General features: G+C 43.8%; 1 protein-coding gene across 1 annotated transcript in view; it reads right to left on the bottom strand.

The window, feature by feature from the left end:
• The window catches only part of XRN2 (5'-3' exoribonuclease 2), a 68,376-nt gene extending 52,031 nt beyond the window's left edge, over positions 1-16,345 (bottom strand). Inside the window, exon 1 of the mRNA XM_075862980.1 lies at positions 16,183-16,345. Coding sequence (XP_075719095.1) covers positions 16,183-16,257 — 75 coding nt within the window. The 5' untranslated portion in view covers positions 16,258-16,345. The remainder of the gene's footprint in view (positions 1-16,182) is intronic.
• Between the last annotated feature and the right edge of the window lie 903 nt (positions 16,346-17,248).

Below are 17,248 nucleotides of genomic sequence, written 5' to 3'. Positions count from 1 at the left end.
CGCGCCATTACTGAATGTGTGTATTTTATGTATTGAGACTTATTTTAATGTTTATTGTAAAAAAGGTGAAGGTGTATTTTTTTAAAAATTTAACAATACTTTGTTTTTACTTTATTTTTAAACTTTAATGTACTGACATATATCAGATATGTGCCAGTACATTAGCCTGTGGACGGATAATACACAGGCAGTTGTTAGGACATACTTGGGTATGTCCTAGCAACATGAAATATTGTAAGACAGCCCTGGGGTCCGTCAATAGACCCTGGGCTGTCTGCCCATATATGGTATGGCCCTCGATCGCGTCACAGGAATTCCCTGTGACGCGATCCAGGGGCATCCCCCCTTCTCACTTTCCCCTGAATGCTGCAGTCAGCTGTGATCGCAGCATTCAGGGGAATAACGGCGGAGATGAGCGGTTTCTCTGATCTCCGCAGTTATAGAGCGGGGCTGCGGCTGTGTAATACAGCCATTGCCCCGCTCCTGACAGGAAGGGCGCGCGCGGTCAGCATGAGGTGATGCGGCCGGCGCTGCACTAATGAGCGGCAGTTCAGGCACTGAAGACAGAACATGGGGGTGTTTTGTAGCGCGCCCGCCATGTTCTGTCTCCAGTGCCGCCGCTCATTAGTGCAGCGCTGGCCGCATTGCATCATCCTGACCCCGCGAACTTATGACTCAGGAGCGGGACTGTGGCTGAATTACACAGCCGCAGCCGCGCTCCCATACATTCATGTGTTACTATACTGAGCTGTGCGGCTGCAAAGTGCATCCCTAATGTAGACAATATCCGGCATATAAGACGACCCCACACTTTTGACATTTTTTTAAGGGTGTAAAAAGTCGTCTTGTACGCCGATATATACGGTAATTGTTTAACTAAAAAAAAAAACAACATTTTTTGCTAACACATTCCCTTTAACATTTTTACAAGGAATACAGTAGAAAAGACACCCTAAAATTTGACACGCAGTATCTCCCAAGTAAGGCAATACCCCATATGTGGTCGTAAACTGTTATTTGGGCACACAGCAAGGCTCTAAAGGGAAGGAGCGCCATTTGGTTTTTGGAATGGAAATTTTACAAGATTTGTTTTCGGACACCATGTTGCATTGGGCTGAGGTACCAGTACAATGGAAACCACCAAAAATTACCTTATTTTGGAAACTACATCCCTCAAGGAATTCATCTAGTAGTGTAGTGAGCATTTTGCAAAAATTAGTACAGTAGATATTGCAGATTGAATATTGCCATTTTCTACAGATATGCCATTTTAGTGCCCACGGTGTTGTGCCCAAAATGTACCACTGGAGACACTTAATTTATTGGGTGCGAGTTCTCCAGAATACAGTAATACCCCACATGTGGTCATATTTCTGTTTGGGCCACCAAAAGGATACCAGAAGGACCACCATTTTCCTTCTGGAGCAAAGATTTTGCTTGGTAGTAGTTTTAAACTCAAAATCGAACTGAACGGAGTATAACAAATGTATGAATATAAAATATACCTTTTAATATATATATATATATATATATATATATAAAATGCACAAAGAAAAATAAAATAGAAGCCACATGAAGCTGGTCAACAGGAGATAAAAGATGGACCATACAGCTAGTATGTGAATGTATAAATGTATCTAGAATTTAAAGAGATGCATGAACACCCTATACTGCTTAAAGAGGCTCTGTCACCAGATTATAAGTGGCCTATCTTGTACATAATGTGATCGGCGCTGTAATGTAGATTACAGCAGTGTTTTTTATTTAGAAAAACTATCATTTGACGGGGGTTAGGACCTATATTAGCTTTATGCTAATGAGTTTCTCAATGGACAATTGGGCGTGTTTTACTATGTGACCAAGTGGGCGTTGTACAGAGGAGTGTATGACGCTGACCAATCCGCGTCATGCACTTCTCTCCATTCATTTACACTGCAGATAACGATATAGCTATATTGCTATTTGTAGTCACAAACACACTAGAACGCTACTCATGTGTCATGACAATGAATATACATTACCTCCAGCCAGGACGTGACGTCTATTCATTCTCCTGACCACTTCTGTAGCGTCTGTGTGAGTTACAGCACAGAACAGCGAGATCTCGCTGTGAATGACAGTTTACAGCGTAATCTCGCGAGACTACGCCTGCTGTGCTGTAAATCAGAGACGTTACAGAAGTGGACAGGAGAATGAATACACATCACGACCTGGCTGGAGGAAATGTATATTCATTGTCATGACACGAGTAGCGTTATAGTGTGTTTATGTGACTGCAAATAGCGATATAGCTATATCGCTATGTGCTGTGTAAATGAATGGAGAGAAGTGAATTACGCTGATTGGTCAGCGTCATACACTCCTCTGTACAACGCCCACTTGGTCTTATAGTAAAACACGCACTGCTATAGTGGCGTCGCTACAGTAGTAGCAGCCGCAGCAGCTGCTAGCGGCGCCATCGAAGGTGTCGCCGGGCCAGGGCGCTTTTAAAACAAGCAGGGGAAGGGAGCCAGCGCAGCGCTCCCTTCCACCTGCTGTACACCCCGGCCCTGCCACACAGTGTACAGCGATGCCATTCGTCCGAATGGCATCAACTCCTCCTCCTCACATGCACTCTGCGCTGTGAGGAGGAGACAGAGCGCAAGCCACGGAAAAACCGGCCATCACTCGGGACACATTCCGGTGATGGCCGGGTATTACCCGGCCCCATAGACTTCTATGGGAGCCGGGCGGCCGGGTACCCGGGCGAAAATAGAGCATGTCCTATTTTTTGACGGCCGGTTTTCCCGGCCGTCAAAAAAATCGGTCGTGTGAATAGCCCCATTAGGGGTCTATTATTCCTAATGCAGCCGGGTGCCGGCCGATTTATGAACGGCCGGCACCCGGCCGGGAAAACCTGTCGTGTGAATGAGGCCTTAGTGTTTTTTTCTTTGGAGAGAGGGAATAGAAAAATAAACAGCAATTCTACTATTGTTCTATGCGTTTTAAAATTTACACCGTTCCCCGTGCAGCGTAAATAACACGTTACCTTATTCTATGGGTCTTATGATTAGGACGATACCACATACGTACAGGTTTTTAAATCTTTTACTACTTTTGCACAATAAAAACACTTTTGAACTAAAATAGTTTTTTTGCATTGTCGCTTTCCAAGAGCCATACATTTTTTTCTCTTTCCGTCAATGTAATGATATGTGGGCTTATTTTTTGCGGGACAAGACCTAGTTTTCATTGGTATTTTTTCAGGGTCCTTGGGACTTTATTAACTTTTATTACAACCTTTTTGGGGGGCAATGGAAAACAACTCTACAATGGGTTTTTGCTGTTTTTTTGGACGCCATTTACCTTGCGGTTTAAATTACATATAAACTTTAATGTTTAGCTCATTACCGTCGCGGCGATACCATGTAAGTACATTTATTTTTTTTACACTTTCACTTTGGTATACTTAGTATTGTAAAACAGACAGACCCCGGCTGCCATGGCACTCCATCGGAAGCCCGCAATTGCATTTGTGGGCTGCCGATGGGTGACAGAGGGAGCTCCCTCCCTATGTAAACAAATTAAATGCCATGGTCGCTATTGACTGCAGCATTTAGAGAGTTAAACAGACATGATCAAAGTAAACTTCGATCGCTAAAGTTGGAGCAGGAGCCTGGCTGTCAGACAGCCGGGTACCCGCTACATCCAGCACGGGTCACCCGTGCAGTACTCCGACAAGGCTGCCGTAAAAAGGCGGCGGCCTTGCTTAAGGCCCCTTAATTTCCATTGTGAAAAGGTGTATTGGTGGTCACTAAGGAGTTAATCGTACACAACGAAAAAAAAAAAAAAGGCGGAAGTGCTTTTTTTCATCCCCTCCAATAATATTTAATAAGTTAATAAAAAAGTAAACCTACACCTCATCCCGCAAAAAACAAGCCCACGTATTGCTAAAGCGATGGAAAAACATAAAAAGTTCTGGCTCTTGGAATACGGCTACGCAAAAACAAATTTTCGCATAAGTGTTTTTATTTTGCAAAAGTAGTAAAACATAAAAAACCCATACATATGTGATATGGCTGTAATTGTACGGACCCCTAGGTTAAAAGGTAACATGTTAGTTACGCTGTATGATGGAAAAAAGGTTTTTGGGTAAATAAAATACATACATTTTTTTTGCAAAATGTACCGCTATTTTGACAGAATAAAAAAAAAGTTATGTATCTTCAAACGTGAAGATGAAAAAATGCTGTTATATTTTTTCCACGTACTATGCACCTTAAAGAGGCTCTGTCACCAGATTTTGCAACCCCTATCTGCTATTGCAGCAGATCGGCGCTGCAATGTAGATTACAGTAACGTTTTTATTTTTAAAAAACGAGCATTTTTGGCCAAGTTATGACCATTTTCGTATTTATGCAAATGAGGCTTGCAAAAGTACAACTGGGCGTGTTGAAAAGTAAAAGTACAAATGGGCGTGTATTATGTGCGTACATCGGGGCGTGTTTACTACTTTTACTAGCTGGGCGTTCTGATAAGTATCATCCACTTCTCTTCAGAACGCCCAGCTTCTGGCAGTGCAGACACGGCGTGTTCTCCAGACATCACGCTGTGACGTCACTCACAGGTCCTGCATCGTGTCAGACGAGCGAGGACACATCGGCACCAGAGGCTACAGATGATTCTGCAGCAGCATCGGCGTTAGCAGGTAAATCGATGTAGCTACTTACCTGCTGATGCTGCTGCAGAATCAACTGTAGCCTCTGGTGCCGATGTGGCCGACACGATGCAGGACCTGTGAGTGACGTCACAGCGTGATCTCTCGAGAACACGCGGTGTCTGCACTGCCAGAAGCTGGGCGTTCTGAAGAGAAGTGGATGATACTTATCAGAACGCCCAGCTAGTAAAAGTAGTAAAAACGCCCCGATGTACGCACATAATACACGCCCAGTTGTACTTTTACTTTTCAACACGCCCAGTTGTACTTTTGCAAGCCTCATTTGCATAAATACAAAAATGGTCATAACTTGGCCAAAAATGCTCGTTTTTTAAAAATAGCAGATAGGGGGTTGCAAAATCTGGTGACAGAGCCTCTTTAAACATTTTTCTAATAAACATTACTAAAAATGTTTAGTTAGCGTTGCAACTTCTAATAAATGTATATTAGAAAAACTTTTAAAACGCAAATACATTACATAATTTTAAAAAATAAAAAAGGCGTCAAAGGTTTATATTAACACCTTCCCGACCGCCCACTGTCTTTTGACGTCAGGCGGTGCGGGTGCTTAATCTACAGAGACGTCTTTTGGCGTCGCTGCAGATCAGGCTGATGAGTGCTCGTGTGAGCGCTCATCCTATAAGCAGGAGCTGTTACTAACAGCTCCTGATCTTAGAGCAGCCTCCTGAACACAGCTGGGGTCGGCAAACATTCGGACCCCAGCTGTGTAACCCTTTGATTACCGCGGTCCGTGACCGCGGCACGATCAAAGGGAATTTCCCACTTTGATCGCATCACCCGGATTCCAGTGATGCGATCAAACACCGGGGAATCCCTCTGCAGTCAGTCCTGGGGACCTACAAAGGACCCCAGGGCTGTCTGTTCCGTGTGCCTGCTGTTCGGGCACACTATGTGCTGCCCGATCAGCAGCCTGTGTCACAGTGACACAGTGTAATGTATTAGCCTACAGAAGTATGCTAATACATTACAAGTAAAAAATAAAGTTACAAATAAAGTTATCCCTTGATGGGATTAAAAAAAAAAAAAAAAAAGTAACAAAACAAATAAAAACAGTGCCAAAAAGAGTCTTTATTTTGCATTAAATACATTTTATTGCCCCTACACTAAATAAAAACAAAAAACCTACGCATATTAGGTATCTACACGACCGTAATAACCTGAAGAATTAATCTAACGGGTTATTTAGCGTGAAACGTGAACGGGATAAAAAACAAAAAAAAACTATTCCGAGAATCGCTTTTTCCTATATTCACGCCGTAAAAAAAAATTTTTTTACCCCCAAACTGTGGGAAAAATAAAATACTATTTCTCTCGCATAAAACAAGGCCTCATACAGCCACGTCAATGAAAAAATAAAAAAGTTATGGCTGCTGAAACGCAGAGAGGCAAAAACAGAAAAATTTAGCTGGTCATTAAGGTCTTTTTAGGCCCGGTCATTAAGGGGTTAAAGGGTGTTCAGTCCTACTCCATGATTGACAGCTGTCTCTCTATGCCCGCGTATACAGGGACGTGTTGAACACACACATACACACAACTTTAAAGAGGCTCTGTCACCAGATTTTGCAACCCCTATCTGCTATTGCAGCAGATAGGCGCTGCAATGTAGATTACAGTAACGTTTTTATTTTTAAAAAACGAGCATTTTTGGCCAAGTTATGACCATTTTTGTAGTTATGCAAATGAGGCTTGCAAAAGTCCAAGTGGGTGTGTTTAAAAGTACAAGTCCAAGTGGGCGTGTATTATGTGCGTACATCGGGGCGTTTTTAATACTTTTACTAGCTGGGCGCTATGAAGAGAAGTAACATCCTCTTCTCTTCAGAACGCCCAGCTTCTGACAGTGCAGATCTGTGACGTCACTCACAGGTCCTGCATCGTGACGGCCACATCGGCACCAGAGGCTACAGTTGATTCTGCAGCAGCATCAGCGTTTGCAGGTAAGTCGATCTTACCTGCAAACGCTGATGCTGCTGCAGAATCAACTGTAGCCTCTGGTGCCGATGTGGCCGTCACGATGCAGGACCTGTGAGTGACGTCACAGATCTGCACTGTCAGAAGCTGGGCGTTCTGAAGAGAAGAGGATGTTACTTCTCATCAGAATGCCCAGCTAGTGAAAGTATTAAAAACGCCCCGATGTACGCACATAATACACGCCCACTTGGACTTGTACTTTTAAACACACCCACTTGGACTTTTGCAAGCCTCATTTGCATAACTACAAAAATGGTCATAACTTGGCCAAAAATGCTCGTTTTTTTAAAATAAAAACGTTACTGTAATCTACATTGCAGCGCCGATCTGCTGCAATAGAAGATAGGGGTTGCAATATCTGGTGACAGAGCCTCTTTAATGATAAAATTATGACCACTACAATTATTACATTTTCTAATAAGGTGTTATTGTAATAGAATTCATTCAAATAAAAGCATCTTTATATTAATACTATGATAGCCAGGAAAATCACAGGCAGCAATGGTTGTACAGAAAAAAAACACCATATACAGTGTAACAAACCCAACAAGGTATAGGAATGGCATCAAGCCTCACCGCAATAAAACATGCCAGCATTTATGTTTCCCAGGTTTTATCGCTATAATTGTGCAGAACGGTCATCCTTCCGGCTCTCAGTATAAATTAAATATCTGCTTCATTGCTATTGGGCACAAAAAGTTATGTTTTAGAGGGGCTAAAATGTCTGCAAATTGCTAGGAGACCAGCAATGGAAGGGTAAGACCTCATGCACACGAACGTGCTTTTGCGGACGCAGTTCACCCGAAAATCCACGTGAGAATTGTGGCCCCACTCATCCCTAGGGGGCCATGTACATGACCGTGGTTTTCACGGTCCATGCATGGCCCAGGAGCCCACACCGCAGAAAGAACGGGCAAGCCTTATTACGGCCGTGTTCTGCGGTCCGGGCTCATTGTGCATGAGGCCTAAGGACCCATGTAACTTGGGTGCAGTCTATGAACGCTTTGTAGCACACTGAAAAACAGGGGAAAATACAAAAACATCAAAAATGGACCAGTTGGCTCAAAGAGAGAGGTAAATAAAAAATTACTGTTTAGAGGATACTCTATTTTATGTATCTTCTGGTCTCCTGTAAAATAAAAAAAACTAAGAAATATTTTTATATTCTTTATGGTCTACTCTGGGGAGGTTGGCGAGGAAGGGTTATAAATAGATTTAAGTTACATAAATGTAAGGCTGCGTTCACACCTGCGTCAGGGCTCCGTTCCACAGAAACGGAGCCCTGACTGACACAGACACCAGCAGCTTCAGTTTCCATCAACATTGATTTCAATGGTGACGGATCCGGTGCCAATGGTTTCCGTTTGTCTCAGTTGTGCAGGGGTTCCATCGTTTTAATGGAATCAATAGCGTAGTCTACTACGCTATTGATTCCGTCAAAACGAAAGACCCCCTGCACAAAAGGCGCAAAGGGAAACCATTGGCACCAGATCCGTCACCATTGTAATCAATGGTGATGGAAACGTAAGCCGCTGGTTTCGGTTTGGGTCAGTCAGGGCTCCGTTTCTGCGGAAAATTTAGATGGAGCGTCGGAACGGGGCCCTGATGCAGATGTGAACGCAGCCTTATATGGATTTAATTATAATAGAAAATGTATATCTGGAGAGAAAAAAATAAATAGGATTAGGATTGGTCAGAATCTGTCTAATCAATCGTACGAAAGACCCCCGCTCATCAACATGCCAGATGAACTGGTAGATAGAAATGTTATACAAAAACAAAAAAAAAAAAACATGCTTGCTCCAAGTGGAGTATAAGGCTATGTTCACACGGGGTATTTTGCCGAGTTTTTTGACGCGGAAACCGCGTCGCAAAACTCGGCAAAAACGGCCCGAGAACGCCTCCCATTGATTTCAATGGGAGGCGTCGGCGTCTTTTTCCCGCGAGCAGTAAAACTGCCTCGCGGGAAAAAGAAGCGACATGCCCTATCTTCGGGCGCTTCCGCCTCTGACCTCCCATTGACTTCAATGGGAGGCAGGAGAAAGCGTATTTCTCGCTGTTTTATGCCCGCGGCGCTCAATGGCCGCGGGCGAAAAACGGCACGATAATCGCCGCGAAAATCGGCGTGCAGGGAGAGGAATATCTGCCTCAAAGTTCCAAACGGAATTTTGAGGCAGATATTCCTCCCCCAAAATACTCCGTGTGAACATAGCCTAATCGGCTGAAATTGGCCAATGATGCTATAAACTGATCGCGTCAGCCGATGAACAGCCAAAAAGACAAATCCAAAACCTGCAGACATTGGTCAGTAGACATCGCAAATAGTTTGCATAAAGCGTTAAAACCATGTTCGCCGGAAATGGTCCATTTCGGATGACTCATCTTACGTGTATGGTCAGCTTTAGGCCTAATGCCCACAGCCGCGCCCGTAACCAAAGGCCGCGATTGCGGGCACGGCAGGCCTCCCGCATTTTCTGCCCGCTAAAAGCAGGAGAGGACATGTCCTATCTTTTGCGATACACTTCTACGGCACGGACACCTATCCGTAGCGATAAGGAAAGCTGTTCGCGCCCAATTAAACCGAATGGGTCCGTAGTTGCGGAAAGAATTCGCCGTAATCGTGAAACTTAATATTTACGGTCACGTGCATGGGGCCTTAAGACTACACAAAACGTCAAATGCAATTTGGTCTCTTAACCCCTTAATACTGAACAAGTCCTCACACTGCTTTCTTGATGGGGAAAAAAAATAATTTTATTGTGCAAATGCCATAAGACATAAAAAAAAAACTATAAACATCTGGTATCGCCGTAATCGTATCGCCACGCAGAAGTAAATATGTCATTTATAGCGCACGGTGACTGCTGTAATTTTTTTTTACAAAAATTAGAATAAAAAAAAACAATAGCTGTTTTGAATACTTTGAGGCGCCTAGTTTCTAAAATGGGGTGTTTGATAGGGGTTTCTAATATATAAGCCCCTCAAAGCCACTTCAGAACTGAACTGGAACCTAAAAAAAAACCAAAAAAAAAAAAAAAACACACACCCTGATGTACCGAATGGTCGTAATGGTCGTGTCCAGGATGCGTTATGAGGCAATACTTCGCTTCTAACGAGCAGTACCCACCCCGAGATGACCCCAGTTTTGACCGTTTGAATAAACGGAGACCCCTAATAGACCATTTCAGTGCCTGGTTTTCCAAAGCATACACCCCCGAGAAGTGTATTTCTATTGATGAGTCCTTGGTACATTTTAAAGGGAGGCTTCAATTCCGCCAGTACCTGCTGAGTAAGAGGGCAAGGTATGGCGTGAAGATGTATAAGCTGTGCGAGAGTGCATCAGGGTATACCTACAAATTTAGGACATATGAACGGAAAGACACCAGTATTCAGCCCCCAGAATGCCCCACCCCTATTGGGCGTTAATGCAAAAATTGTGTGGGATTTGGACCAGGGTTACCACCTCTACCTGGATGATTTTTATACCAGCGTCCCACTCTTCAAGTGCCTCGCTTCCAGAAGTCCTGCGGCATGCAGCACTGCTAAAATAAATTTGAGAGGCCTCCCCAAGACTCTGCTTGGGCAAACAAGAAGGGGTGAGAGCAGGGCACAATCTAGCAGCAGCATATGGTGTGTCAAGTACAAGGACAAGAGAGATGTCCTTGTATTGACAACAATATATGGCCACACCAGTACCCATGTACCAGTACAGAGACCCCCAAACCAGACTGCATTCTGGACTACAATAGGTACATGGGAGGGGTGGACTTGTCAGATCAAGCCCTGAAGCCCTACAGCGCCATGCGGAAATCGAGAGTGTGGTATAAGAAGCTGGCCGTGCACATCATACCGATTGCATGTTACAATGCGTACGTGCTACATCGATGTACAGGCCAGAGGGGCACTTTCCTGGAATTTCAAGAGGTGGTTATCAAGAACCTAATCTTTAGGGACCAAGAAAGTTCCCCAAACTGGTAAAAAGGGAAAAAGTCAAGAGGTGTAAAGTCTGCTATAAGAGGAGGATAAGGGAGGACACAATATACCAACGTGACACGTCTCCCGAAAAACCAGAGCTCCGTATGAAAGAGTGTTTTAAAATTTATCATACATGCCTTGATTTTTAATCTACCCCAGTTTTACTTACCCTGATGCACTCCGCACAGCTTATCCCCCCTCGTCTTTCCCTTCTGAGCCCTGCTGTGTGCCCAGGCAGCTGATAACAGCCACATGTAGTGTACTGCCATACCCAGGAGAACCCACATTACAGTTTATGGGATTTATGGCGCATGCTGGGCACATTATATCGGACACTGAAATGGCAAATATGCATAGAAAATTGCAAATCTCACTCTGAACCATCTGCTGTGCATTATCTTTTACACAATACCTGTGGGGTCAAAATGCTCACTACACCTCTAGATGAATGCCTTAAGGGGTGTAGTTTATAAAACGGGGTAACTTCTCGGGGGTTTCAACTGTACTGGTACCTCAGGGGCTTCTGCATTCATGACACCAGAAAAGCTTCAGTAGGCCAAATGGTGGTCCTTTCTTTGAGCCCTGCCATGTGCCCAAACGGCAGTTTATCACCACAAATGGGGTATTGCCGCACTCAGGACAAATTGGGCAACAAAATGGGGTATTTTATTCCTTGTGAAAATAAGAAATTTTTAGCCAAAACTATATCTTATTGGGAATTTTTTTTTTTTTTTTTTTTAATTCACAGCCCAATTCAAATAAATTATGTGAAAAAAAAACTGGGGTCTAAATGGTCACAACACCCATAAATGAATTCCTTGAGGAGTATTATTTCCAAAATGGGGTCACTTCTGGTGGGTTTGCATTGCTTTGATACCTCTGGGGCTCTGCAAATGCGACATGGCACCCGAAAGCCAGTCCAGCAAAATCTGGGCTCCTTTCTTTCTGAGCCCTGCCATGTGCCCAAACGGCAGTATATCACCACAAATGGGGTATTGCCGCACTCAGGACAAATTGGGTAACAAAATGCCCCATTTTGTTCCCTGTGAAAATAAAGAAATGTTGATCAAAAATGAAATCTTATTGGAATAAATTCATTTTTTTAATTTCACAGCCCAATTCAAATACGTGCTGTAAAAAAACAGTGGGGTCAAAATGGTAACAACCATTGATTAATTCCTTGAGGGGTGTAGTTTCAAAAATGGGGTCACTTGGGGGATTCCTACTTTTTGGCACCTCAAAAAACCTGGCATGCTGCCTAAAATATATTCTAAAAAAATTAAAAAAAAGGCCCCAAAACGCACTGGGTGCTTCTTTGCTTCTGGGGCTTGTGTTTTAGTCCACGAGCGCACTAGAGACACATGTGGGACATTTCTAAAAACTGCAGAATCTGGACAATACATATTTAGTAGTGTTTCTCTGGTAAAACCTTCTGTGCTACAGAAAAAAAAATAGAATAAAATTGAAATACAGCAAGAAAAATTAAATTTGCAAATTTCACCTCCACTTTGCTTTAATTCCTGTGAAATGCATAAAAAACCTTTCTAAATGCTGTTTTGAATACTTTGAGGGGTCTAGTTTTTAAAATCGGGTGTTTTATGGGGGTTTCTAATACATAGGCCCCTCAAAGCCACTTTGGAACTGAACAGGTACCTTGAAAAAAAAGGCTTTGAAATTCTCTTAAAAATATGAGAAATTGCTGTTTATGTTCTAAGCCTTGTAACGTCCAAGAAAAATAAAAGTTCAAAAAACGATGCCAATCTAAAGTAGACATATGGGAAATGTGAACTAGTAACTATTTTGGGTGGTATAACCGTCTGTTTTACAAGCAGATGCATTTAAATTCAGAAAAATTCTATTTTTTCTAAACTCTCTTAATTTTGCAATTTCTCACAAATAAACACTGAATATATCGACCAAATTTTACCACTAACATAAAGCCCAATGTGACACGAGAAAACAGTCTCAGAATCGCTTGGATAGGTTTAAGAATTCCGACGTTATTACCACATAAAGTGAAATATGTCAGATTTAAAAAATGGGCTCTGAGCCTTAAGGCCCAAACTAGGCTGCGTCCTTAAGGGGTTAAAGTGTAGCTAAACGTTCCACAAACTTCTGACACGTCACAGTGACATGTCAGAAGTTTTGATTGGTGGGGGTCCGAGCACTGGGACCCCCACCAATCGCTAGAACGAAGCAGCTGCTTCGTGTCTGTTCGGCTATATCCGGAAATAAATGTATCAGTGTACGGACTCAATAGAAAGTCCATGAGCCCGTACTCCGATACATCGGTTTTCCGGAAAAAGCCGAACAGAAACTAAGCACTCACACGAACACTTCAGCTGCTTCGTTCTAGCGATTGGTGGGGGTCTCTGTGCTCGGACCCCCACCAATCCAAACTTCTGACATGTCAGAAGTTTGTCGAACATTTAGCTACACTTTAAGGGGTTAAAGGGGTTTTCCAGACAATAAAAATTGATTGTCTATCCTCAGGATAGGCCATCAATAGCGGATGGGTCGGGGTCTAACTCCCAGAACCCCCACGATCAACACATCAGTGGGCCATATCTCTGAAACCAGGAAGAAAAAAAAAAACAGCGAGACAATTCTGAAGCATTTTTTTTTTGGACACAAGCCTGCCTATGCAATTCCTCTGTAAATTCTACTAAAAACATACAGGTTGTTAGCATTCCCCTTGTTAACCCCTTAGTGACCAGCCCATTTTAGGCCCTAATGACCAATCTATTTTATTCGTTTTTCTATAGTCGCATTCAAAGAGCTATAACGTTTTTATTTTTTCGTCTACATAGTTGTATGAGGACTTGTTTTTTGCGTGATTAGTTGTGCTTTTTAATGGCACCATTTTTGGGTACATATAATTTTTATATTAACTTTTATTAACCTTTTTGGGGGGATTATAAAAAAAAACTGAAATTCCGCCATTGTTCTATGCGTTTTTAAATTGACGCCGTTCACTATGCGACGTAAATAACATGTTACCTTTATTCTATGGGTCGGTACGATTACGGCGATACCACATATGTGGAGGTTTTTTTATGTTTTACGACTTTTGCACAATAAAAACACTTTTGAACTAAAATTTGTTTTTGCATCGTCGCTTTCCAAGAGCCGTAATTTTTTTATTTTTCCATCAATGTAGTGATTTTTTGGGCTTGTTTTCTGCGGGACAAGACGTAGTTTTGAATGGTACTGTTTTGGGGTACATGGGACTTATTGATTCATTTTTATTATGACTTTTTTGGGGGGCAATGGAAAAAATTTGCAATTTCGCCATGGTTTTTTGCGTTTTCTTTTTACGGTGTTCACCTTGCGGTTTAAATGACATATTAACTTTATTAATGGAGTCATTACGGTCGCGGCGATACCACATATGTGTACTTTTTTTTTTGTACACTTTTACTAAATAAAACCACTTTTTATGGAAAAAAATGATTTTATTTATTTTTTTACTGTACTTTTTATTAATAATCTTTATTTCACTTTGATGACTTATTTTATTAGTCCCACTAGGGAACTTTACTGTGCGATGTTCCGATTGCTGCTATAATGCTTTGGTATACTTCGTATACCAGAGCATTATTGCCTGTCAGTGTAAATCTGACAGGCAATCTGTTAGGACGTGCCTCCGGCGCGTCCTAACAGGCATATGTCCAGGGCAGACCTGGGGGCTTTTATCAAGCCCCCGGCTGCCATGACACCCCATCGGAGACCCGCGATAGCATTCGCGGGCCGCCGATGGGTGACAGAGGGAGCGCACTCCCTTTGTAAACAAAGTTAAATGCCGTGGTCGCTATTGACGGCGGCATTTAACGGGTTAAACGGCAGCGATCGAAGTAAACTTCGATCGCGGGCGTTGGAGCAGGAGCTCAGCTGTCATCAGAGCCCCGGCTCCTGCCTGCACGGGAGACCCGTGCAGGACTTAGACTAGGCTGACGTGAAAAGGCGTATTGGTGGTCACTAAGGGCTAGACTTTGAATGGAGCATCGGTTGGGCATGCTCTCTGCAGCTTCATGCAATGTCCTCACTGTAGTCGAGCAATGAGGAGAAACAAGGGGCTCAGGACCACCGTTCGTGACCTGTGGGGGTCCCAGGAGAGGGGCTCCCAGTGATCAGAATCATCACCTGTAAAATAGGTTATCATTGTCAATTCTGGGTAAACCCCTTTTGCCTGAAATATGATCATGTTACTCGTAGGATAAAATTAGTAGCCATAACTGGAGATCTCACATAAAAAGCTATAATCGCGGCTTGTAAATTCACTGTAGAACGCAGGCATAAAAATGCTTTGTTTACTTTAATAGTAAAAAAGACTGTACATGACCAAAACTTAAAGGGATTGTCTGGGCACAGGGCGGTTTTTCATGCGGATGACCTGTCCACAGTATAGGTCATCAGTATATGATCAGTGGGAGTCCTACACCCTGACCGATCAGCTGTTCTGGCTGCCTCTGGGCACTGTATAATATGCAGAGGCTGGCGTCAGAAGCAGATGGCTCCGTACACTGCAGCAAGGCAGTTATACTGTCACCAGAGCCATCTGCTTCTGGCACGGACATCCGGTGTCAGACCACCACCGATCATATACTAATGACCCATCCTGCAGATAGGTTATCAGTATGAAAACCCACCCCATGCCCGGACAACCCCTTTAACCTTGGACACCTACGCTAAACATCTTACCGATTTCAAACGGATCGGACAACAAACCCAGGGCCTTGATCAGACAGAACGGTAGTGCGGATTGGAGGGGAAATCCAAATGTGCAGTAGAATCACAGGGAAAGGGGCTTCACAGGAACCCCAATCCCAGGCTGCACAATTGACAGCATTGAAATATTTGCAGCATGTCCTATCTATAGCGTATTTCAGGCCAGGTGAACAGGTCGTCTGCCAGACATGAGAAATGTCATCACAAACTACTAATTTTCCCAATTTTCAGCCAGTTGTACACGGTCTTTAGTAAAAACCGTTTAAATCTGCTGAAGTGCTGTTCCATGGTGTCGGAGCAGCTAAGGCTATGTTCAAGTGTGAAACTCAACATACACAATAGGGTCCGTCTGTTTCCGCATGCAGAACTATTCTTCTGGTCAAATATGCCGGGACTGCTGACAGAGGCCACGAACGAAGCATCTGATAGCAGTGTGAACACAGTCTTATAGTCGCACATGACCTGGGGTTTATAGGATGTGATCTCATAAATAGGTTACATTGTATAACAAAGCCACGCCCCCTTTCCCCACGCCTGTCGGAACTAAACGCTCCAGAATACCGCCACAAATGCACGGATAATATCCACAAGTGTGTACGGAGGGTAAGTGGACAGGATAGATGGGTTATTCTCAGGCACGGCTAACTGTGGCCACATAATACGCAGCTCAGGCAGGAACACTCATTCTATAGGGCCTGTGCGCAACGCTGGGAGGACGGCAGCATGGCGCAGCATCATACATCGGGCCTTATGCCCTCACACTACTAGGCTTCTTATCCGGCGTCATTACTCACTTTTTCCTCCAAGCAGTGCACGACAATGGACGGGTACTTGCGGCTGAGCCATCTGAAGAACGCCGGGACTCCCATGTTACACACCAGGAAGGAAGAATAGGCCGCGGCGCACACACGCTACGCACTCACTAACCGGAAATAAGGATGACGCCGAGAGGCAGCACTTCCACTCTCCATAGGGGGCGGTGCTGCGGCGGAGAGCACTCCTACTGACCCCTCCTACTCACTGTTCTATGGAACGCGCCGTGTGTAGCCCGAACGTAGAACGTGTTAATTATTACCATAGAGTTCTATCCAGCCTGCTCCATTATAAACACGGGGAGGAGCCGGGAATACAAGCTGTCGCAGTGTATGAATGAGTCCTTGTTCCCACGGTGCAGATTTGATGCAGATAAAAAATATACAGAGGAAGGCTTTAACCCATTAGTGACCAGCCTATTGAGTCAACTGCGCTATTGATTCCGTCGAAAAAACGGAAACCTGCCGGAACGGTGACAAACGGAAACCATTAGCAGTCTTTCCGTCACCATTGATATCAATGGTGATGCAAATGGAAGCTGTGGTTTCCGTTTCACTTTCTGTTGCGGGGTTACATGATGGAAACCTCCGACGGAAACCCTCAACGGAAAGCCAACGCTGATGTGAACAGGCCCTAAAGGTTTCCGTTTGTCACCGTTGTGACAGAGTTCCATTGTTTTGACAGAATCAATAGCATAGTCGACTGCGCTATTGATTCCGTCAAAACAACGGAACCCGTTCACAACGGTGACAAACGGAAACCATTAGCAAAGTTTCCGTCACCATTTGGTGATGCAAACGTAAGCTAAGGTTTCCGTTTGCCTTTCCGTTGAGGGGTTAACCTGACGGAAACCTCAGACGGAACCCCTCAACGGAAGGGCAACGCTGATGTGAACAGGCCCTTAGAGGGGTTTTCCCATAATCAATATTTATCACCTATCCACAGAATAGGTGAGAAATATCTGATTGGTGGGGGGGTCTTACTGCTGGGACCTCCACCGATCACAAGAACAGGCTTTCCTTGCTATTCCTGGAGGCCCCATAGGAA

This window comes from Rhinoderma darwinii, chromosome 4 (assembly GCF_050947455.1).
Source record: "Rhinoderma darwinii isolate aRhiDar2 chromosome 4, aRhiDar2.hap1, whole genome shotgun sequence".
In the NCBI taxonomy this organism is placed as follows: Eukaryota; Metazoa; Chordata; class Amphibia; order Anura; family Rhinodermatidae; genus Rhinoderma; species Rhinoderma darwinii.
This window is presented reverse-complemented; position numbering and strand designations above follow the sequence as displayed.